The sequence below is a fragment of the Protopterus annectens genome, chromosome 7.part1 (genome assembly GCF_019279795.1).
Source record: "Protopterus annectens isolate FY-2018-M chromosome 7.part1, PAN1.0, whole genome shotgun sequence".
Lineage (NCBI taxonomy): Eukaryota > Metazoa > Chordata > Ceratodontiformes > Protopteridae > Protopterus > Protopterus annectens.
The window spans coordinates 305,224,877-305,250,625 of NC_056740.1; the positions used below are offsets into that span (position 1 = coordinate 305,224,877).

At 45.2% G+C, this 25,749-nt stretch overlaps 1 protein-coding gene across 1 annotated transcript in view; it reads left to right on the forward strand.

The window, feature by feature from the left end:
* The window catches only part of LAMB2 (laminin subunit beta 2), a 3,750,789-nt gene that overhangs the window by 3,431,645 nt on the left and 293,395 nt on the right, over nt 1-25,749 (forward strand). The window contains exons 27-28 of the mRNA XM_044078730.1: nt 17,702-17,905; nt 18,027-18,171. Of these exons, the coding sequence (XP_043934665.1) occupies nt 17,702-17,905; nt 18,027-18,171 (349 nt within the window). The remainder of the gene's footprint in view (nt 1-17,701; nt 17,906-18,026; nt 18,172-25,749) is intronic.

A 25,749-nucleotide genomic window follows, 5' to 3' on the forward strand; every position in this document is an offset into this window, starting at 1 on the left:
ACACCCCTTAAAATAACCTCTAAGATACAATAACTTTTAGGATACATTTGGGTTGTATCCCTAGGCTTATAAAGGCCCCAGTGGTTGTTAGCCTAGTATATACCCATAACCTATGAACCTTAGGTAGTCCAGCAAATGCTTCAGCTGCCACAAAAATAAAAAAGCATCATAAGCAATAAATGAATCTCCCAAGATTGGAAGGACAGTTAGCTATTTTTAAAAAAATAGTATCCCAGGACTTGGAGCACAAAAAAAAAAATCAGTCTGCTGTTCCACTGGTTGCCAAGTTCTGTCATCTGTTATCCTCTGTAGTTCTGCAGGATCATAGGAAGTTACTAGGCTATTGGCCCTGAGGCCCTTATAAGCCTAGCCAAGAGTTTAGCCCGTGTTTAGACAAGTCAGCACCAAAGCCCCTGTCCAGTAGGGACACAGGTGGAATCCCAGGGGTGTATTTTCTGTTTCCCATCCAGTTATCCAGGTTGCACTTAAAAAGGGATAATGAGGTACTCTGTTTGACGTGGAGAGAGTGTCTATTCCACAGATGGGGGAGTCTGTGGGACATAAATCTGTCCCGCCAACAAGTCCTATTGATGTCACAGACCAGGTTGAAGTCACGCTGCAGATTATTCTAGTGGAGCTTGACTTGTGGATATGCAGCAGTCTCATCGAGGCGGGTTTGTGATTGCTTTGTATGCCAGACAGAGGTCACCTCTGAGGAGTCTGTATGAAACTGAGTAGAGGGACAAGGCTTTTAGCCTATCTGTGTAGGGTAAATGCCCTGGATTCTCCTGGTGAAGAACCTCTGTGGTCTCTCCAGCTGCTGCATGTGCTTTGCGAGGTACATGCCGAAGGGGGCATTGTACTCAATAATTAGCCTTATAAGGGAAGAATACAGGTATGTTATGACCTCCTTGTCCCTGGATGAGATACCCTTACTTATGAGGTGGGCCATGTAGAAAGCTTTCCGTACAATGGAAGCAACATAATGGTCAAAAGTCAGGTTGCTATCAACCTGGGTGCCCAAATCCCTGACGACTGATTGCATGCTTAGGATGTTCTTATTAATATGATAATATGTTGGGATGTAACTCTCCCCAAAGGGGATGATGATGCATTTCTTGGCATTCATCTTGAGCCCATGTTTCTGGCACCAGTCATTTTTGGGCGAGACCCTCTTGGAGGACGTCCACGTCCCTTGGGGAATTGATGACCACTCCCAGCTTGCAGTCATCTGCAAACTTGATCAGCCATAGCCCACTGGTTTTTGGCCTGCACCTCAGAGACGTATATCCCAAATATCAGAGGCCCGAAGATTGATCCCTGGGGTACGCTGCTTGTTACGGGTCTACTGCTTGAGGTGGCTTCACCTGTTTTGATTAGGTGGGTTCGATCAGTGAGGCAGTTTGCTACCCAGCTGGTAACATATGGATTGATGCCTAGTTGAGAGAGTTTATCTGTTATGCCTGAGTAGGGAATAGTGTCGAAGGCTTTTGCCAGCTCAAGGTAGGTGGTGTGCACCGTCTTTCCCTCATCCATGACTTTGAGGACTGTCGTAGAGAAGCCAACCAGATTTAACAGACATGACTTCCTCTTGACAAAGTCAAAATGTGTGAGGACGAAGTGTTTGGAGGTTGCCAACATCCCTGATTGCAGATCAGGCTAGTTAGGCTGATAGGTCTGTAATTTCCCGCATTGGTGTACACTCCACCTTTGTGTAAAAGGATGACAGTGGCTGTTCACCTGTTAGCTGGGACAAAGCCAGTTTTCAGGCTTTGGTTGAATAGGGTGCCTAATGGTGCAGCAAGTTTATGCCTGAGTTCATCTGGGATGCAGCTTGAGATGTTATCAGATCCCATGGAGGCTGTTTTTTTGGGTTTATATTACAAAGTCGAAGTTACTGAACTTCGAATACGATATGGTCGGCACCATATCATTGAAGTTCAGTAACACTGAATAAGTAATAACAAAATAAAAAAATATAAGAAATGAAAACTAATTGCTGTAAGCAGGGGGGAAGCCCCTGTGCACCCCCAAACACCCCGTTACTTAAATATACCAACTCCGAGATCACGCTACAGTGTAGGAAATGGAATTTTTCTGTTTCTGCACTGTAGTGCACTGAAGTGCAATCTGAGAGTTGCTATATTTAAGTAGCGGGGTGGGGGGGGGTACAGTGGGGCTTGCCACCCTGCTTACAGCACTTAATTCTTCTTCCTTTTATTTTTATATTTTTTATTACTTATTCGATGTTACTGAACTTTGATGATATGGTGTCGACCATATTGTATTCAAAGTTCAGTAACTTCGACTTTGTAATATAGACCCGTTTTTTTTCCTTTGAGAGGGCAGTGATGACCTGTTCCCTAGAGATAAGGGGAGGGGGCAGGTACTGGGGATGTCCAGATTTACTGATGGGGGGACATAGGGATGAAGATTTTGTTGAATCTTTCAGCCAGTAGGTTGGCTATATGTACAGCATTTGTGTATGTGGTGTCCTTGACCACCAGTTCTGAACAGATCTGGGTGCTTCCTTTGAGATTGTGGACATATGTGACGAAGGCCTTATGATTGTCTCTAGTAGATGTAGCCAATTTGGACTCAGAATTAGCTTTAGAGGATTTCACTAGTGCTCTTATTTGCTTGTTCAGACTAAGGAGAGATTGCTTCCAATTTATGCACCTGCTCCTTCTTGGTCCTGGACGGCAGATTTTTCCTTTTGTCATATAGTTTATTTATTGCAGATGTCCACCAGACAGGTTTACTCTTCCTTACGAAGGATGATTTTGTCCTGTCGGCTATTCCTGATTCCATGCATCTATATAAATGCTCATATAGTACTTTGGTGTAGATTTGGACATTGGTGCCAGTTCCTACAGAGGGGGAGGGGGCTGTGAAGCTGTTTATACCATCCCTCAGGAGGTTGTAATCAGCGTTGGAGAAGTTTTTTTTGTCGACCCTAGCTGGGGGGGGGGGGGTCAGAGGAGATGGTGACTTGGAAAGTGACCGCTTTATGGTCGGATCTTACCAGGGAGGATAATACTGTAGGGGTGCTGCAGTGGTTACTCATGTTGGTTAATACCAAGTCCAAGATAGTGTCACCTCTTGTGGGAGTATCAACTAGCTGTTCCAAGGCATCTGCATTGATACAATTGAGGAAGCTCTGGGCATTTGTGTCCTGGAATGAGTAGATGTTATGTGATCCTATCTCGCCTACATTCTGTACTGATGGGTTCGGAGCCGATCCTCGGCTCCGACTCGGCACGCTATACTATAGAGCGAAGTCTCTTATTGGCTGAGCTATTCTATATCCCAGGATGCACCACCACCAATTCCCCAGATCTCGTTTGCCGCTTTACAAGCAAAGATGTGGTCTCGAACTTGGCTGAGCTAAGTGCTTTTTTTTTCTGAGTATTTTCTGTCAGAAAATTTCTTATACTTAAACCAAAAGCTGTTTTAACGGCTATCGCTGTGTATGCTTGTGTTTTTACTGATTTTTTGTGGTAAATTCAGGGTAAGGTTTCCGTTTAAGTTAGAGGGGCCTTCCCTGGAGTGAGCTTTCTTGTGTGAGTGTCGTTAGGTGGGCAAGTACCCGTTTTTAGTTAGAGGGTTCTTGGCCCTCCTGTTGTGTGTTTTATTTGTTGGATTTTCTTACTTTAAAGTGAGTGTTTTCGAAATCCATTGTACTGGGTAGATATATTTTTTGTTTCTGTGACTACTATCTGTGGCATTATGTCTAAAGAGCACAGACCCTCTGGATTTAAAAAATGTACTAGATGCGGCTACAAGATGTCCATAACGGACGATCACTCCCTATGCGTGTACTGTTTAGGTCCCAAACACCTTCAGGAGTCTTGTAGCGTGTGTCACGCTTTTTCCTCTCGAGTCCTCCAAGAGAGGAAAAACAAATTGATACTAAAAGGGCTTATCAAACCTACTTTTGAAGAGGCCTTATCTCCCTCTTCTTCTCCCTCTAAGAAAAAGAAATCGTCGGCTCCGACCAGTCCGTCGGAACCGACCATCAAGAAATCTCGGCAGGCTTCTCCATCGGCTCCACGGACTTCGGAGCCGAGGGCGGAACGGTCTGCCTCGATGCCTCCAGCCTCGACTCCTCTGGCTTCGGAGCCGATGGCTGGTGCTTTGAGAGGCGGGTCACCTTCATCGGCTCCACTGATTTCGGAGCCGATGAGAGTTGCCTGCTCAGACTCTTTCCCTTCGGCGCCGAAGACCTCTTCGGCACCGAGGGAAATTACAATGGAGTCTCCTTCGGCGCCGATTTTGATTGAGACAATTCGGAGCCGGTCCCCCAGTCCTTCGGAGCCGATGGAGAAGTCTACTCGGACCCGTTCGATCTCCTCCCGGTCTTCCAAGATGTCGGATTCGGACATTGACAGGGTACTCCAAAGGCTGTTTCAGTCTCCAGTCTTCAAAAAGTTAGTTTCGGCTCCAGCCCAGTCGGCATCAGAGCCGATGGTCCACCCTTTAGCCTTGGTTCCTCCTCCAACAGCCTCGGCACCGTTGGAGTCGGTGCTGGTGGAGCCGATGGAGGTTTCCGGGTCGGCTCCGACCCTTACTCCTACCCCGGCCTTCGGGTCAGAGTTCGGTACACGGACCTCATCGGTCGGCCCCGGGGGTGACGCTTCGGGACCGATGTTTTCGGTTCCGAGCCTCTCTCTCGGTGCGTCGGCTGCGGGAGTGCCGTCTGCTGTTATGGCTTTGGGGGTCGGACCTTCCCAGGAGTCTGGGGGTCCGGCCTTTAGAGCCATGAGGAGTGCTTTCGCCAAATCTTCCTTGGCTACCTCCACCGTCTCCCCGGCACCTTCCCTAGGCACGGAGACTGGTTCCTTTGTAGTCCCCCTGTCTCAAGACAGTGGAGCCCTGGGGCCTGAGGTCACCCCCTCTGGGGGTCCCCCTCTTCCTGGAGGTCCCTCCGAAGAGTCTTCGGAGGAACCCCCAAGAAAGAAACAGTGCAAGAGGAAGCACGTCGACTCCCCTGACGAGTCTCTCACCTCGGACACCGATCTTGATGATGCGGAAGGGTCCCCCAAGTCGTCCTCGGATGATGTCTCCTTTGTGGACATCCTGGAAATCCTCAAACAACGAGGCGGCTGGCAGACCAAACCCCCTTCCTCTGACGAGTCGGTGTTCCTCAAGGCCTTCAGGGCTCAGCCTTCCACCTCCTGGGTGTCTCCGCCCTTCGATGAGCTACTAGATTTGATCTCTCGTAGGGCGTGGGAACATCCAGATTCTGTGGAACCAGTGCCTGCTCGCCCTAACAAATTTTTGTCAGCGCCCCCGGAAAAGGAATTTCTCACCAAAGATGTGGCTGTAGATGCTATGGTGGTGGCATCTGCTACCCAGCAAGATGTGGCAGAGGCTTCGACGTCCATCCATCCTCCTAATAAGGAGTCTAGGAGCATGGACCGGTATGGGAAGCGCACCCTTACTTCAGCAGCCTTTACCTTAAGGTCTCTGAATTACCTGACGCACTTCACTAGACTTCAGAGGGATCTGATCAAGGAACTCTCAGATACCCTCTCTGGTAACCTACCTGAGCAGTTGGCCCAGACGGTTAGCTCTCAGTTGGCTACTCTATCGTCGATATCGAACTCATCCATGAGGCTCATTTCGTATGCGGCCGAGGGGGCGAGTAGAGCAGCGGGTACGGGTGTTGCTCTACGGAGACAAGCCTGGCTCCGCCTGTGTCATTTTGGAGGCCTTCAAGTCTTCCTTTGCCGACGCTCCCTTTGATGGGTCCTCTTTGTTTGGACCCAAGGTAAAGGACACCTTGACCCGCTGTGAACAAGAGGGTAAGACTTTGACTGCCGTAGGGGCACAGTTTTCCTCTCGCTTTCGGCCTTATCCCAAGGCTAAAAGAGGAGGGAAAATGTGGTTCCGTAAATCTCAGAAGGCTTACCCCTCACAGCAGGACGATCCCCCTTCTAGAGGCAGAGGAGGGGGAAATTTTTCAGGAAGACGCCGTCCCAGAGGCGGCAGAGGCCCCCGCAACACTGGAGACCGCGAGTCCTTTCGTGGCTCTTCAACCTTTCAGCATCCCTGAAGGATTGCCCGACTGCGCAGCTCCGAAGCCAGTCGGGGGTCGTTTTTCGAGGCACCTAAAGGCCTGGGAGAGAATCACTCGGGACCAATGGGTGCTCCGAATCATCGCCGGAGGTTACGTCATCCCTTTTTCGCATCCCCCCCCGTCCACGAAACTCCCGGACCCGCCACCCAGTCAACGGGATATTGCAGCCATCGAAGTTTCAAAGTTGCTTCAAAAAGGAGTCATCCAACTGGTCCCCGTAGACCAGACCGGATTAGGGACTTACTCAAAATTCTTTTTGGTGCCAAAAAAGACCGGGGACTTGAGGCCTATTTTGGATCTCAGCAACCTAAATCATTCAGTCAAGAAGTCCAAGTTCTGGATGGTCACCTTACAATCCATTCTCCCGCTATTGGAGAAAAGTGTTTGGATGTGCTCCATAGATCTCAAGGACGCCTATTACCACATTCTGGTAGATCAGGCGTCCAGGAGACATTTGCGCTTCAGCCTGGGAGACAGTCATTTCCAGTTCTGCGCACTGCCCTTTGGTCTCACCACAGCCCCCAGGGTGTTCACCAAATGTTTGGCGGTGGTGACTGCTCACCTGAGGAGTCTAGGATTCCAGGTGTTTCCGTATCTAGACGACTGGCTCCTAACTGCCACCTCCAGGCATCTACTATTACAGAACCTAGCAGCCACTATATCTCTAGGCACCTCCCTAGGAATCACCTTCAATTGGGCAAAGTCAGTGTTGCTGCCATCTCAGCACATATGGTTTATCGGGGTAGAGATAGACTCAAAGCAGATGCGGGTCTGTCTTCCTATGGAGAGAATAGAAACACTACAATCTCAAGTCAGAGCGTTGCTCCTCAGACGCAGAGCCCCAGCAAGGATGGTCCTACAACTGTTGGGTTCCATGTCGGCTACCGTTCTCCTGGTCCCCTTAGCAAGATTACACATGAGGATTCTCCAGTGGCTCTTGTCGGCCCAATGGTCGTATCAGGAACTTCCTCTCAGTCACCACATTATAATCACGGAGACGTGCAAGTAGGACCTCCATTGGTGGCTTCTCTCCTCCAACCTGGATCAGGGGCGACCCTTTGTTCCTCCTCCTCCAGTGGCCACTTTGACTACGGACGCTTCCCAGATGGGGTGGGGGGGACATTACCTGGGCAGGTCAGTCCAAGGCAAGTGGCACCCCATCGAGAGTTCCCTACACATCAACATACTGGAAATGAGGGCGGTGCTTCTATCGCTTCAAGCACTACACAGATACCTCCCCCAGGGCATGATTGCCGTTCAGTCCGACAACATGTCAGTAGTCTGGTACCTGAACAAGCAGGGAGGGACCAGGTCAGAGAGGCCATGAAAGTATGGAATTGGGCCGTTGCAACCAACCGTTTCTTGGTAGCAACACACATTCCGGGGAGATCCAATGTGATAGCCGACAGACTGAGCAGAACCATTCTCTCCCCGCACGAGTGGTCTCTGAACGACAGAGTAGCGTCTCAAATCTTCAGAAGATGGGGAACTCCTTGCTGCGACCTCTTTGTAACTCCACTCAACACGAAATGTCTACAGTTCTTTTCTGTCACCCCAGTTCTGGAGGGGTTTCCCAAGGACACCCTAGTCCAAACTTGGCCCACCGGCTTATTGTACGCCTTTCCACCGGTTCCCCTTCTTCCCAGGGTGATCCAGAAAGCGATTCACTTGCAGTGCAAGATGATTTTAGTTGCCCCATACTGGCCTCGTCAAGTCTGGCTGCCATTTCTTTGGAAATACGCACTGGATGGTCCATGGTTCCTGGACCAAGTTCCAGATCTCTTGATCCACCAGTCGGGACAGCTTCACCCGTCCCTTCACTCGCTAAAGTTAACAGCTTGGCTCCTCCACTTCCGACTATAGTCAGGAACCAGGTTTTGGATACAGAAGTTATACATATCTTGTCCTCCGCCCACAAAAATTCTACTAAGAAGATGTATAATAGTAAATGGAAGAGATTCGCTATTTGGGCCCAACTCCGGGGATTAGATCCCATTACTACCCCGGTGGCTGAAATTTTAACATTTTTAGCTTCCTTATTCAATCAAGGTGCTTCGGTCTCCACCATTAAGGTTCAATTAGCAGCTATTTCTAATTTTCATGAAAGTATAGACCCACCTTTGATGAGCAATAAGTTGTGTAAAGCCTTCATGAAAGGTGCTGGGCTGCTACGTCCTCCAGTTTCTCATCCTGCTCCACCATGGGATCTTAATTTCATATTAGGTGCTTTGACCTCTTCCCCCTTCGAACCGGCAGCAACTTCTGACTTGAAATTTCTTTCCTGGAAGACTGCTTTTTTGGTGGCAATTAAATCAGCCAGAAGAGTTTTGGAACTTCAAGCCCTATGTGTCAAACCGCCGTACCTGTTTTTTCACAAGGATAGAGTATCCCTTAGGCCTAATCCATCTTTTGTTCCCAAAGTTTGCTCTAGTTTCTGTCTTCAACAGTCTTTGGAACTTCCAGTTTTCTTCCCCAACTACTCAGACAGAGCAGAATATATCTTCCACTCATTGGATGTGCACAGACAATTGCGTTTCTACTTAGGACGCAACAGACACGGAAGACAGATCAGTTGTTTGTGTCCTTTTCAGACAATAAATTGGGCAAAGCTGTCACGAAGGTCACTATTGCCAAATGGATCAGAGACTGTATCAGTCATATTTATTTTCTTTCTAATAGACAGTTTACAACCACTGTGAAAGCTCATTCTACTAGGGCTATGGCTACTTCAACAGCCTTTCATTCCAAGCTTGCCATTAGTGACATTTGTGCTGCGGCTACGTGGTCCTCTCCTCACACCTTTATTTCTCATTACAAATTGGATGTGGCATCCCGGGGGCGAGCTTCCTTCGGTTCCACAGTTCTCAGGAGTGTTTTCCAGTGAGCCACCCAGGAATCAGGAGCTAGGGACGCTGTCCCATCAGTACAGAATGTAGGTGAGATAGGATCACATAACATCTTTTAGTTATGTACTTACCATAACTTTAGATGTTTGGGATCCATCTCGCCTACATTCCTAATACCCACCCTCCTTCCCCCTGCCTTGGAGATCAGAAGAGACCGGACGGTTCGAGTTCGACCGTTTCATCTTGAAACATCTGGCAATGTTATATCAGCAGTGCATCTGGGTGTGCATGTGTGCGGACAAACAAGATCTGGGGAATTGGTGGTGGTGCATCCTGGGATATAGAATAGCTCAGCCAATAAGAGACTTCGCTCTATAGTATAGCGTGCCGAGTCGGAGCCGAGGATCGGCTCCGAACCCATCAGTACAGAATGTAGGCGAGATGGATCCCAAACATCTAAAGTTATGGTAAGTACATAACTAAAAGTTTTTCCAGTCTATGGTTGGGTTCTGAGTTGCCCAGGATCAGGGTAAAAGGCTGAATCTGGATAGATTCGAAGAGATCCAGATATGACAGGAATGGTCATCTCTCCTAGATTTTCTGGTAGTTACAACTGAGCAGTCTCACGAGCAGGCTTTAACTATTTCATAACAAAGAAGTAGAACAGCTATTTTGAAGTCTTATTTTGCCAGTTACTGAAGGACATATATCTGATCAAAGGACACATGACTTGCCTGACTGAGGTCCAACCTATCTTTATTATAAATGATTTTCAAGTAAGTACATGGAAACTTGTTAGAGAGTCAACCCCCCACTAACAGCTTAGCGTTTTACCTTAAGCATGGACTGCCAAGAGAGACGCCCCCCCCCCCCCCCTTGTCACTTTAACTTTGACTTTTATATAACTTTGGACAAATAGGAAGACCTGACCTTTTTGGACTAGTTGTGTTCTCAGTTAGGTTATGACCGATATACTGTTCCTCTAGGTTGAGAAGAATCAGTCAAGAGATAGTATGGATATTTTGTGAAGTTGCATCCTGGGCACATCAAGCTTGAGGTGTTCCAGGCTTGGCCTTTTATGAAGAGATTCTGGGGCAGATCCTGAATGTGAAGGGATTGTATCTCTCGGATTGCCTGGGAATGCCTGAGGATCCCAAACAATGAGCTGGAACCAGATTTACCTCTCACAGCTTGCTACCACCATGGCCCTCACTAGAACAAACAGTAGAGAAAATGGATGCATTTTTTTTTCTTTTGGAGTGGTTAGTTTGCCTTGCTTTCTAGTAATGTTTTCCAGCTGACCGTTGTGAAAAAAATTATTTCAAGCCTTCTTGACGTATGAAGCTACTTTGTAGGGTAAAAAAGACTGACATGCATCTTAAAGGCTTTTAAGAGAGTCATAACTATTATTTGCTTCCAGTCTTCTTGGAACTTAAAATCCTAGAAAACTGTAACGGTTGTTTAGAAAAGTGCCTAAATTATACTGGATATTAACTGGGCTATATTTTGGAGACAGAAAAAGATAACCTGAAGAGAAAAATTAAAGGGAAGTATGTTACATGTATATTTTATTCATTCCAAGCTCTGGCTATAAAGTCGTAGCAGCAGAAGCATGCTTAGAGTTTCATGTTTCTTAACTGTAGACATAGAGAAGCTTCAAGTTAAACAAGTGTAGCAACTGCACAGTAAACATAGCTCAACATACACATTTGACCAACTTGCAAGGTCAGTGATGTGGAACAGAGATTCTCTAATGTTATGTTGTCATATGTAGAGTAAATGATGCTCAAGTCAAAGAAAGACTGAATGTAGTAATCACATCTATCATCTTTGCACAGAGGATTCACTGTTAACAATGTCACAGTACATGAGTGAGTTTAGCCAGTTAAGATTATGATATACTAAGTACTTTGCTACTGGATCTAAGTAGCCTAGTGTCACACGGTCAGTTGATCATGTTTCAATAGTATCCCAAGTGCTAGATGGTCAGGCAGAAAGATAAAACTGATAGCCAGAGAGGAGTCTTAAATTAACAAAGGGAATCAGGAAAAATATTCTTCGTGTTTCACTGTTGCAGTCATTACATTTAGGTTATCCCTGCCAGGGTACCCCTCAGTCGGCCCAAATACCAGAGGTGTAGTATTTCAATATCAGTTGCTGTCACCCCAGGACTGACGTCAGGTCGTCAGTGTTATAAATTAAGGCAGCTGATGCCATTACATCAGTCTTTCTTGCCGAGGAGCCCGAAGCAGAAGCAGTTCACACGAGTGCGGGTCGGCTGCTACCTGAGTTTTTCATTTCTGAATTAAAGTTGAAGACTTCTAAAGCCAAGTACCCTGTTGGGGATCCTTTTTTCTTGCTTTAACCGATGTCAGAAAAAGTTAACAATTGTCTCACCTGTGGAAAGCAAATACTACACCGAGATTTTCATTCTTACTTTGTCACTTTCTTAGGCCAAGACCACGACGTCCCCCGCTGTTGCTTTTGTGCTTTGTTCAACACCAGAAATATATGTCGTTGGGCCCTTACTGTAGCTAAATATTTTCATTTTCAGTCCTCTAATTCCGATATGGTTTCGGTAAGCCATCCGACAGCAGATCTTCCAAAAAAACATAAAGATAAAGACAGAGACAGACTGCATAGGTCCAAAACTGCTGATGACGTTTCCGTTAAGCTAGTCGTCAGTTCTCCGGTCCTCAGTGAGGTGCTTTTGCAGCCCCTGAACCCTATTTCTATGATTTTGCAGGCCACTACCAAGACCCTTTTGCAGTCTGGTATGCCGTGAGACTCTTCATTGACTAAGAATCCTGCGGATGTCTCTACCTTGGATGGGTCTGGAGCTGCTGAGCAGGCACTGGCTTCTGAGGAAGTACTTTGCACTACCAATTCTCGACACAGACCGACAACTTCTTTCACATCTAACGTTCTTTCAAAAACTACAGAGTTTCTAAAGCCTAAGGTATGAACCACACCCAAGAAACCGACGACCCAATCTCAGGGACCTGCTTCCTTGCCTCAGTCACAGATGCTTAAAATGGCGGAAGACCTTATAATGCTTATCAGGGGAAGCCGGGCTACCCCTTCCAAAAGAAAAAGAGATTTGTCCCCAGTAGTTTTATCTGAACAGGAGTCCTATGACTCTGATACATCTGAATATGAAGATATGCAACCCCTCTCAGCTTATGAGGATTCTGATGCAGAGTAATCCATCCCTTCAACCTCTCCACCAAAGGACTTTTCCTTTGGGGAAACCCTACATGCCTTAAAGGAGCATTTCAAATGGGAATGTCAGGACTTCCCTCAGTCAAAAAAGAGACTGAGGGAATTCTTAGATCTTCCACAGCACAGACCTCTGGCCATTCCTCCTGTCCTAGATGTTGTGGATGATGTTTTTATGGAATCCAGTTTGACTCCTGACACCCTCACTCCTACTCCCAGGAAACCAGCCAGGTACTATAGAGTCCCCAACTCCCACAAATTTATTTTCAAAAATCCAACTGCTGACCTATGAGGTTATCTCTCAAGGACCTAAGGGAATTAAAGCAACTTCTGCTAAGAATCCCACCCCCTCAGATAGGGATTCCAGAGCATTAGACAGATGGGGTAAAAAAGTATACACCTCTTGCTGTTGCTACTCTTGCTATTAGAGCACTAAATTTTCAGTTCCATATGCTGAAATATCAGTAACATACCATGGAACTCCTCAAACATAAAATATCTTCTTTTCCTGCTTGTGCAGAAAATAGAGTTACAAGAGCTAATGCATTTTGCAAGTCAGGTAACTAAGCACACCTTACAGTGTGGTTTTGATGCCCTAGAAGCATCTTGCAGGGCAGCAGTCACTGGTTCTATCCTTAGAAGGCATGCTTGGCTAAAGGAACAGCCCTTGCCAGACCATGTCAAATCCAAATTATTGGACGCACCACTGCACAAAGACAACTTATTGGCACAAAGGCAGAGGAGGTCTTTAAAAAGATGGAAGAAAAAGCTAAATCTATGCAGACAGTTAAAGGCTTCTTGCAGGTCCAGCCACCGAGGTTCTGTAGGCATTGCCTCTCCAAACACTGGTCCTTTCCTGCCCCCTCCAGATCAGCTCAGCACAGACCCCAGGGAAGCAGGCCCTCCAGACAGCAGCCCCAGGGAATGCAGAGATCTAAGCAATGGAGTTCCTCCTCTTCAAAACCACGGAGTGCTAAGCCACCCCCTCATGGTAAGAACTCACAATGACTTTACACTTCCACCCCCTCCCTCTGCCCACCCGCTCTTGCCCCTAGGAGGAAAACTCTCCTTCCACGCAAGCACCTGAGCCATCATTACCAACAACCATTGGGTGCTCAACATAGTGTCCCAGGGATACAAATTTTATTTCCACACTCTACCAACCCCAAAAGGGTTCCCAGATCTTCCCCCAAACCAGTGGGCAGAGGTCAAAAAGAAAGTCCTTTCCCTGCTCTCTATGAGGGCAATACAGCATGCTCATGCAGAACAGGTAGGCCAAGGTTTCTACTCCACACTTTTCCTGGTACACAGAAAAGAGGGCACCTGGCACCCATCCTCTGTCTATCCATTCTAAACACTTTCCTGGTGATACCAAAATTCTAAATGCTCACCCTCCAGCAACTTCTACCTATGCTCTCCAAAGATGCTTGGTTAGCCACCTTAGACCTAAAACAGGCCTACCTACTCATCCCAGTCAGGGATTCTTGCAGGAAATATCTACGTTTCAGGGCAGGATCACTGTACTTTCAGTTTTCTGAGCTTCCCTTTGGCTTATCCACTGCTCCCAGAGTTTTCACAAAATGCCTGGCTCCCGCCATTGCTTTTTGCACACAAAGAAATATTCAAATTTACCCATACTTAGACGACTGCCTGATTCAGGCAGACAGTCAGGAAAAGCTTATAAAGCACCTGACTTTTGTAAAGGACCTACTGACCTTCCCGGGGTATGCTATCAACGAAAAGAAATCCAAACTAGTACCCCCACAAAAGATTGTATTCCTGGGAGCAAGCCTGGACACAGCATCCCAGATGTCATTCCTTACTCCAGAAAAAACAAACTTACCTGACAACCTACTGCTCTCAACTAGCCACCAGACCCCAGTTATCCGCAAGGAAAATCCTGCAAGCTCTGGGGTTCATGGCTTCTTGCATTCTACTCATTCCATGTGCCAGACTGCATATGAGGAAACTTCAGTGATACCTAAAAAGCCTTTGGTGTCAACACTTCCAAGACCTGGAAACTCTTATACCAATGATACCTTGTTTAAGGAAAGATTTTTTTTGGTGGGCAGCAGCATGCTACCACAACAAGGGACTACCCTTTTCACAACCCCACACCGCCCAGACCCTCACCACAGATGCATCAGACTATGCCTGGGGTGCACACCTGGATGGCAGGTGCATTCAGGGCCAATGGAGCCCAAACTGAATACATCTGCACATCAACCAAAATGAGATGTTAGCTGTTCAGCAAGCTCTGACAGCTTTCAGACCCCTACTCTCCCCGGGACCTCTACTGATCAAAACAGACTACACCGTTGTGATGTGGTATATCAACAAGCAGGGAGAGACTTACTCTTACCCTGTGTGCTGGCTCGCCATGACCCTTTGGCACACTGCCGCAGCCATGCAACTACACCTCTTAGCGCAATTACTGCCAGACTGTCTAAACTCCATCAGACAACTTAAGCAGAAATCTTCTGGACCCACACGAGTGGCAGTTAGACCAAAGAACCTTCACCCTTGTAACCCAGAAATGGGGCACCCCGAAGGTCGACCTATTGCCCCAGACTGGCCACGACAGCACTGGTATCCTCTGCTACGCAGCCTGTTACCACTGCTACCATGGCATCTCCCACAGATCCCAACACTCCTGACCCAGAGGAATGGAGAATTCACGCATCCCCAATTGCAGACCCTCAATCTGGCAGCCTGGCTTATTCCCTGACCACTGCATAACCTGACAATCTAAGCAAACAAGTTATAGATGTTATATGCGAGGCCAGATGCCCTAGCACTAGAAAGTCTTATGCTGACAAGTGGACAATGTTTTGCACCTGGATCCAGGCTAAGGGAGCTGGAACTGCATAGCCCTCCTACCTGTCATCCTGGATTACCTGGCTGACCTACTACACAAGGGTCTATCCTTCTCTTTCATTAAAATTCATGCCTCTGCCATCTCTGCTCATTTCAGCACAGAGCCACCTCTTTTCTCCCACCCTCTCATCAAACAGTTCCTAAGAGGGGCTAACAACTTGAGGCCACCCAGTAGAGCACCTACCCCAGCTTGGGACCTTAACTTTGTTTTGGAAAAACTCACCTTGCCCCCCTTTGAACCAGCAGCATCAGCAAAGTTAAAGTTCCTTTCTTGGAAGACAGCCTTGCTTCTGGCCATCACTTCAGCTAGAAGAGTATCTGAGCTACAAGTAGTAATGGCTGTAGAGCCCTTCATCATTTTCCATGCTGACAGGGTCTCCCTTAGGACTAATCCATCCTTCATGCCAAAAGTGGTGTCCAGTGTGGCTTTCAACAATTCATTCATTTGCCCACCTTTTCCCCTAACCCACAAAACAAGAGGGAAGGATTCTGCACTCTCTAGATGTGCACAGACAAATCAGATTCTACCTAGACAGGACTAAATCATTTAGAAAGACTGATCAATTGTTAGTCAGCTTTGCTGCAAGAGCAGAGGGCAAGGCCATATCCAAACAAACCATTTCCAAATGTATAGCACACTGGATCCATTTCTGCTATAAGCAACATGGGAAACCTCCCCCCAAGGGAGTCAGGACACATTCCACCAGAGCAACCTCCACCTCTGCAGCTTTCCTCGGAGGGGACCCCATCAGGGATATCCTGGAGGCTGCAACATGGACATCTGTTCATACCTTCACCAAGCATTACCACCTGCTTATCTTCTCCAAATCCAGGGCAGGCTTTGCCACAGCAGTCATGCAGGGCTTCCTAGCCAGCCCCCAGTCTTCTTGACTGCCTCCACCCTTTTCTTCAACTTTGGGAATCAACACAAATGTGATGACTGCAACAGTGAAACACGAAGAACATAGTACAGTTGTGTACACTTACCATAAATGTAGATGTTTGAGTGTATTCACTATTGCAGCCATGGTTTTCCTCCCTGCATCCCCCTTGTCTCTCTCTGTCTGTCAGTCTCTCTCTCTCTCTCTCTCTCTCTCTCAATTTCTCTCTCTATCCTTACAAGGATTTTTTGGTATTACTTTCTACTGTGGTGTTTTTTCACCATAGCCTAACTCCCTCTTGGGGGCTCCTGACAGTTAGGGCAAGAAAAACTGATGTAATGGTGTCAGCTGCCTTAATTTACAACACTGACGACCTGATGTCAGTCCTGGGGCGGCGGCAGCCGGCGCAGAAATACTACACCTCTGGTATTCGGGCCAACTGAGAGCTACCCTGGCAGGAATAACCCAAATGTGATGACTGCAACAGTGAATACACTCAAACATCTACATTTATGGTAAGTGTACACAACTGTACTTTCTCACTACAGGTTCAGTTTATGGCATTCTAGTTCCAAGCACTGAAAATGGGAGGGTCTATGCACAGATTGCCAGTGAAGCATGCAGTAGAACAGGCATGTGTTTTGGCTTCTGGTGTAATGAGTGGTATGGGAAGATAGTGTAATCTCAAACCTGTAGAACTTTTGTTTCCTTCAGTGCTGGATCACCCTGAAACAAAGCTCGTGTACCTAATCTTTCATGAAGAGGAAAGATTTTCCCACCCACCAGGTAAAGTGAACATTAAGATAGCAAGTTTTATAAAGAAAGCGATTTAGTAAAGAAAATATGGAGTACCTTACTAATTCTGCTTCAGATAAATTGAGTGGAATTAGTCCATTGAGAATGGAAGAGAGTACAAAAGATGGGGAGAGGCATTGCTTCATGGTAGAGATATAGCCCACCTGTGCCCCAGGTGACCCAGGTTTAAATAGTGGAGGCAGAGACAGATGTCAGAAGAGGCAGATAGAAAAAGATGGGAATGAGCAGCTGAACTCAGCTTATCCAACTTTGAGGGAAGGTTGCACCCAGGCCTGTATTTTTGTTGGGTGGCAATTTTCTCATAGCAGTCATACATATTTTCAGGATGTATACATTGTAGTTGCTGCAGTCCATACTCTGAAATGTGACTTCTTCTGCAGCTGACACAGTGAAATGAGAGGGCAGAAAATGAGATGGAATACTTGGTTAAAATCACTTTATTTAGTTTTTTTCTTTTCTAAACAGAAATAATAAACAAATGTATATTTCTTCTGTGGAAGTTAGTACTATATATGACTAATTAGGACAGAGCAGTGGACCACCAATCTTGACTTTAGCTGACTTGAGGCAAAGGACATTACTGTTCGAGAAGAAGTGTGGATGGGCAATTTTTGTGCTCTTGTAGACTTTGGATAAAGGGTTTAGAGATTAGGAAGTAGCTAAGAAAATTGACATTTTCTGTTATATAGAATGCTGAAGCAATTCTTATCAAGAAGTCCGCCAGCGGTTTTTAGCAGGTCACAAAGATGCACAAGTCTGGTAGCATCCACTGTTGAAGGGGAGGATAACTGGATTTTCAACATTATGAATGTAATTTTTTTGATAAAGCGAGTCCATGTTTTATCAACAGATTTCTGCTGTGAAATTATCAGGCCGTTCACTGGTTGCAGTCACCCTTTTTAGATGCAGCATTTGTTAAGACCATGTAAGCCAAAATTATTATAGACTTTCACTCTGACAAACAGTTTCATGTTTTACAGGTCTGTGGGGCCCCTGGAGATCTCCCATGCACAGAGAGCCCATGTGGAGGAGCTGGTTGCCGTAAAGATGATGGTGGCAGACATTGTGGGGGTCTTAATTGCAATGGAGCAGTGGCCACAGCAGACAGTGCCCTTGGTCGAGCCCAGCATGCAGAGAGTGATCTGCACAAGGCTATGAGTGATGTTGAAGAACTGTTTGAAAAGGTATGTTACTTCTGTCTCCCACATCTTTTTCTTCTACAGCACATTTATAGGTGGGGAGAGGTAGAATAGAAGAGAGATTTGGCAAAACATGTTCTGTAAACTGACAGACTTTTTGCTACAGGTGGCCAAAGCCAAGGTGAAGGCAGATGAAGCTAAACAGAAGGCTTTAGCAGCTCTGGAAAAGGCTAATGACACCAAGGCTCGAGTAGAAAGATCTAACAAAGAGCTACAGGCACTCATTAAACAAATCAGGGAATTCCTTACTCGTAAGTATGCATACTGTACTGTATTTCTGACATCTGTACAATGAAGCAGGGTTTTAAAAGGATTATGAATTAAGACGTTTACATACAGTGGAAAAGAACCATCATATCCAATGTTTTCTACATATAAGCTCAACAGTAATGAACAAAAGGATGTTAGCGTAATTACCAAAGTGGATTTGTTTAAAAGCAACCTTAAACAAGATCTTAATTGCTGATGTTAGCTTTATTTATGTATACATGCATACATGCATGCATACATACATACACACAAATGTTTCAAGCACGGGCATTAAAGCCCTTCTAGCTTGCCAATATCCCAAAACACTTGTTCCCATAATAAATGTCCAGGCTTTTTTTAAAAATATCTAAATTAGTACTTGCTTTAATGTAATTTGGTAGTCTGTTCCAACCATCAGCTACTCTGTCAGAGAACCAATTAGTACACTTCTCATTCTTATAGAATCTTCTGCATAAGTTATCTGATGGTTCTCTAGTACTTTTGATAACCCCAAACATTCCCAGAAGTAGTTGTCCCTAAACGCCCTATATACCTGAATAAGATCTCCTCTTAAATATCTATAAGAGACACTGTACAAGTTCAGATATTTTAGTCTTTAATAATAACTTAGATTTTCACATCCATGGATGCCCTCAGTATATTTACGCTGTACTCTTTCCAGTTTATTCATGCTTGTTTTCCTATAGGGTTTCCATATTGTTATTCCATACTCAAGTTTTGGGTCTAAAGCAACTAACAAACAATTACTTCATTATGTTTGACTTCCTAGACTTTATAAATCTTTTTATACAACCTATAGTTCACTATCATTAGCCAATTGGTTGATATGATTAGAAAAACTCATAGCTGAATCTACCCATATACGCAGGTCCTTAAATGAGTCTACAGTTTCAGTCACTGTGTGCTGTATTAAATATTCACCTTTCAGTTTGTCTCCCAAATCTCATATGCTTAGTTTTTGATGTATTTATCAACATATTATTCTCCTGTGCCCAAATGGTCAATTTAGTCAAATTATTTTGCAGACATGTGTTATCTGTAACACTTGTAATCAGTTTACCCAATTTCAGGTCAACAGCATATAGACTGTAGAACACCTCAGATGAAAAAGTAAGGTCTGAAAGATACAATCTAAACAAGTAAGTGCCTAGTACAGAGCCCTGTGGGACACATTGACTGTAACCAAGGATTTCACCTGTCCAGTTGGTGTGTGACACTTGCCATGGCCTATTTGTAAGCCATGCATCTGTCCATCTTATCAACAGTACATCAGTACCTAGTTGTACTGATTTATTGATCAGTGTTCAGTGCTGAAGTTAAATCTATATAAATCACATCGCACCACAATTTTTCACTCATAGGTTTTATTATATTGTTATAGAACATCATGTTACAGGTAGTAATAGATCTATTTTCAACATATGCATGCTGATATATGGTTTCAAGTCCCAAGCTATCCAGTTCTGACAATAACTTATCCAGTATTACCTTCTCCATTATTTTTCCACAACATGAAAGTAGACTTGGTCTATATGATTCTGGGTTTGTCCTACTCCACTTTCCCTTAAAGACAGGTTTAATAAGTGCATGTCTCCAATCTTGAGTAATCTCCCCATATTTATATGACCTAGTGAATAATAAATGTAATGGCAGTGTAAGTTCTTGCTTAAGTGTTCTCAAATCATTGTTACTTATTCCGTCTCCTCCCTGCGCTTTGTTTCTATATGCATGGTTGCTTATGTATTTAAAGGAAAAGTCCACCTTAGAACAAAAAAAATGTGTTTTTTCATTCTGTTTACTGACCCATTTTAATATCTCAAAACACTTTTTATTGAATTTTAACATGTTTTCCACAAAATGGCTGTCAGTGTGGCTTGACACGTCAACATAATTTTGTTCTTCAATCTTTTCTCTTTCCCATAATCCAGTTCAAGTCTATATTATATGACATATGGAAGTAGTGGGGTATTCCCATGCCATTGACATAAAATGGAGTTAGTGCCAATCATTGTCATCTTATATACCTTCTGTAACAAGACTGCTCCTTTTATTTCTTGAATGACCCTCATTTATGTGTGGCTCACAGCTTTTTTTTACATTATTCTAAGGGGTTATACAGTTGTAGTGCAGCAAAGCCACTTGTGGTATCTGTAGTCTACTGCACAGGAGGAGGACAGGCTAGAAATGATGTGGGAATTTCAGAGAGAAAAAAGCTTCAGAAGACAGTGAGGGATGTGATCAGAGTTAGTGACACACTCATGGCAGTTAGACTCCAGTGTAATGAAAAAGCAGTGTTCGTAATCTCAGCCTACCCTACAGCAGGGTTGTAATACTGAGGAAGGGAGTACATTCAGACAACAGTTGCAAGACCTACTAGGTAAAGCAGGACAACATAAATTGGTGTTGATAATGGGTGACCTGAATGCATATATCTGGGCAGACAGAACAGCCTATGAGGATAACCTGGGTTCACATGGGTTGGGCAATAGGACTAAAGAAGGGAGGCCACCCTATGCTTCTGTCTGGCCAGTGGCTTGATGGTAACCAACACATGGTTCAGAAAGAGAGAGAGCCACAAGGTCACATCCAAAAGTGGCCAACATGCAACCTGGGTAGACTTCTTCCTAGTATGGAAAGGGCAGTAGGAGTAGAATTAAATATTGCAAAATCATCCCCAGTGAAACAGTCAGCCCATAGCATAAACTGCTGGTTACCACAATCAGCTGCAAGCAGTGGTCAGAGAAGCCTCTAAGGTCAATAAGAGAGACCAAACTAAATATCTTGAAGTTGACTGGAGAGAAAGCACAACAGTGTAAGGAATTAATCAGGGCTCTAGTACCTCAACAAGAAGAATGGCAACACCTCAAATCAGCATATGTAAGGGCTACAGAACAGATATGTGGCCGAGCCAGGTATGGGAATAAGATACAGAAGGAAAGCTGTAGGTGGAATACAAAAGTCCAGGAAGTCATCAAAAGAAAGAAGGAGTGCAGGAAAAAGTGGGAGATAAAAAAGACAGTCCAGGCTAGGAATGAATACTGGTTGTCTAACGAAGCTAAGAGAGGAGTTGCAGTAACAAACAGCAAGGCGTTAGAGGCACTCTACCAACTTCTGGAAAATGACTCTGTGTAGTGTGACTGTGGACAGCACAAATACACTCTATCAGGTTGTAAGGCAAATACATAAAGATAAAGAAGGCAGTTAAATACCATTCATAAGGAATGCCAGCAACAACCTGCTCACCAGTCCAGAGGATATCAAAGGCAGGTGAAAGGAATACTTCCATCAACATCTAAATGAAGAAAACTCCACAGAAGCTGTACTGCCCCAGACACTGCCCACAGTGAGAGAAAAGGTGGAGCCCATCCTAGAAAACGTAAGAACAGCACTAAGGAAAATGAAGTCAGGAAAGCAGCAGGCTCAGTTGAGGCCACAGCAGATATGTTCCAGATGTTGGGTGAGCTAGGGGAAAATTGGCTCCTGTGGGTACTCGTAGTAGTATGGAGAGAAAGGCGCATCCCAGTTGACTGGAAAATTAGCTTACTAGTTCCAGTGTTCAAGAACAAAAGGGAAGTTCACAACTTTGGGCAGTGCAGAGGTATCAGACTCCTATCACACTGTATGAAAGTTCTGGAGAGGGGGATTGATAAACAAATATGCAGAGTAGTAGAAAGTAAGATGGGGAATGGGCAGTTCAGATTCAGATCAGGATGCAGTACAACCGACCCAACATTTGCAGTGAGACAGATACTTGAGAAGAAGCTACAAAAGTGGAAGGAGTCCAACAGGTATTGCTAGACTTGGAGAAAGCATATGACAAGGGTCCCAAGAAAGCTGATTTGGGTAGTACTGTGGTAGTTCAAAGTCCCAGAAACACTGGTAAAATTAGTGCAAGCTAAGTACAAGGACCCAGTGACTCAAGTACAAACTGTTCATTCCTGCAGAGGGGTTCCCAGTGGGAGTGGTTGTTATCAGAGTTCAGTTGTGAGCCCACTGCTGTTCATACTGGTGGTGAACTGCATTAGCAAAGAGATTGGAGGGGACAGGTTAACAAAACTGCTGTATACAGACAATATGGCATTACAGGCATACTCTGAGCAAGAACTTCAACAAAATATATGGAGAATAGAATGTAAAACTGAAGGCACATGGTATGAAATTGAGTACATGTAAGACAGCTTTAATGGCAACAAATGGGGGGGATCAGAACAAGCTGAAAACTGAGATAGAAGGGAAAGCAGTGGAACAAGTTAACAGCTTTAGGTATCTGGGAAGGGTAGTTGAGGAGAAGGAGGTTAAAGCTAAAATCAGAGGGGCCGCAGCCAACTGGCACAGAGTCTCAGGGGTAGTGTGCGAAAGAAGAATGCCAAAGAAGCTTAAAAGTAAGATGTACAAAACAGTGCTGTGACTAGTGCTACTACATGGTACAGAAACCTGAGCATTAAAGGCAGAGTAGTTGAGGAAGCTAGAGGTGATATAGATGAAGGCCCTGATATAGGTGATAGGATGCACACTGTGGGCCAAACAAAAAAAAATGAAGACATAAATGCGAAGCCAGAGTAGCTCCAATTATAGAAAAAGTCAAAGAGAACAGATTATGGTGGTTCAGGCACATGTGCAGCAAAGCAGAAGACAATCTGGTGAAGAAGATTTTGAGGCTGACAGGAAGAAGGCAAGAGGAAATGAGAGAGTCCAGCAAAGAGGTGAATAAATTATGTGAGAGAAGACATGTGACAGTCAGACATGAGTGTCGAAGAAGGTAGGAGAGTGGCACTGAAAGATGGCACTACACCCCAACCCCATGTAGAAAAATGGGGAAAAGGTGGTTGATGATGATGATGATGATCCAGCTGCAGCCAAAACTAAAGTATCCTTTTGTAGTCCAAGATGAATTGACAGACTCCCTTCCTCCACACTATTCATGAGGTGATACAACCGTGATTGCAGTGCGAGATCCTTGAAGTATCATGTGAAGTGACAGCTGCTTCTGGAAAGGAAGGGATTTCCAATGTAATTCTGTTCCCCAGTGCCTGGAATAGAAAGATTTCTTTTTTTTCTGAGTATTTTAGAAAATGCTTGATTATTTTTGTTTGTTTTATAACTAATGTCATGTTGCTTTCCCCTTTATTAAGTCTACCTCAAAATATGACCAACTTTCTGCTCCTTAACTCTGTATAACTATTTTTACTGAGACACAGATGTAGTGTGGCATTATATTCTCTGTCTTAGGTTCATAGGTTCATACTAGGCTATCTGCCCTAGGGCATTTATAAGCCTAGCCAGAGTGTGTTTGGCTTTCGCCACCCATTTTAAATTAATTTTGCTATGCCCTTTTTTGAGGTTAGTATACTGTGCCTCTGTCTAACAGTGACACAGAAGTGATACCCAGGGTAAACCTACGATCTCCCATCCACTCATCAAGATTCCTCTTGAAGAGAGTCAATGAGAGACTCTGCCTAACCTGGACTGGGATTTTATTCCAGAGTGAAGGGAGCCACTGGGTTATGAATCTGTCCCTCCAGCATGTCCTGTTTATTTCAGTCTTGAGGTTCAAGTCTCTCGAGCACGTAGCTCAATGGGATTTGGATTTTCTGAGGTGCAGCATGTCCATTAATTCCGGGTTGGACATGGCTTTATACGTCAAGCACAGATCGCCTCTGAGCAGGTGGTATGCCACTGAGTAGAGCTGGAGTTTCTTTAACCGGGCAGCATATGGAATCTGTTTGAGCCCTTTGATCCTCTTGGTGAGGTACTTTTGGGGTCTTTCCAGTTGCTGCAGGTGTCTGGTAAGGTACATCCCAAAAGGGGCATTGTACTCAATTATGGGCCTGATGAGGGATGAGTAAAGAGGCACGATGATCTCCCCTGATCTAGATGTGAATCCCTTCATGATTAGGTGGGCTATATAAAATGTTTTTCTAACCACTTTGGCCACATGGTTGTCAAATGAGAGATTGCTATCAACTTGGGTCCCCAGGTCCCTAATTACTTCTTCCGTACTTAATGGATTACCACCTATGTGGTAATTTGTGGGCACTTTGTTTTTGCCAAAGGGGATGACTATACACTTTTTGGCATTTAGCTTGAGGCCATGGCTCTGGCACCAGTTGTCTGTTTCTGTGAGGCCCTTTTGGAGGATGCTTGTGTCGGCTGGAGAGTCGATTATGGCACCCAGTTTGCAGTCATCTGCGAACTTGGTCAGCCACAGTCCTTCCGTGTTGGCCTGTACCTCCGAGAAATATATACCGAACAAGAGAGGTCCCAGGACTGAGCCTTGTGGGACGCCACTTGTAACTGGTTTGGAGTCTGGTATGGCTCCAGCAATTCTAACCATGTGGGTTCTGTCCTTGAGCCAGTTTGCAACCCATCTAGTGACATAGGGGTTTATATTTAAGCTGGTGAGCTTATCTATAATGCCCGAGTGGGGTATTGTATCAAAGTCTTTTGCGAGGTCCAGGTAGGCTGTGTGGACCACCTTCCCCTCGTCAATGGCCTTGGTGACTGTTTCAAAGAAATCGACCACGTTTAAGAGGCAGGATCTGCCCTTAACAAAGCTGAACTGGATAGGATCCAGTGTCTGTAGGTCCCCAATATCTTTATGAGGTCCATGATGATCCTTTCCATAGGTTTGCAGACCAAGCTAGTCAGGCTTATGGGGCGATAGTTTCCAGGATCCATTGAGGCACCACCTTTGTGGAGAGGGACCACTGTTGCTGTACGCCACTCTTTGGGTACATATCCTGTAGTAAGACTGAGACTGAACAGTAGTTTTATGTTTGGGTTTAGCTCTTCTTGGAGTTCATGTAGGATGCAGCCCGGGACACCGTCTGGTCCCATTGATGCTGTGTTTTTTGCTTTGGAGAGGGCGGCTCTTACCTGAGCATCTGAGATGTCAGGGGGGCAGCACTCTGGTGGGACAGATATTTGCCCTTTTGGTGGGGGGTGGGGAGAAGTTTGCACTGAACCTGTCGGCTAGGATGTTGGCAATGTCTGTGGGTTCAGTGTATTTTTTGTCATTTTGGACTAATTCTGAGCATATCTAGGAATTCCCACCTGGGTTCCTAACATAACTAAAGAAAGCCTTGTGATTATCCTTAGTGTCCTGTGCAATTTTTCTCTCGAAGCTGGCCTTAGACGATTTTATGAGTGCCCGTAGTTTTCTGCTAATACTGATCAGAGATGCCTTCCCTTTTTGGGATTTTGCTCTATCATGTAGCAGCTTCCTCCTTCTATTGTATAGTTTGTTTATGGCTGGGGTCCACCAGACAGGACGTCTGCCTTTGGAGGATTGGGTCTTGGTTTTATTTGGGATTGCATGATCCATGCATTCCTGAAGGTGTTCATAGAATGTGTTTATAAAGGATTCTGCGGTCTGGGCCGTATTTTCCACAGGCCCGGGGGCTTTGAAGGATTCCACCTCGGTTTTGAGGAGTGTGAAATTTGCTTTAGAGAAGTTTTTCACTGTGGTTTTCTGGGCAGGGGATGGGGTCGGGATGTGAATATCCAGTGAGATTAGTTTATGGTTTGATCTTACTAGTGAGGGATACACTTCTGGTCTG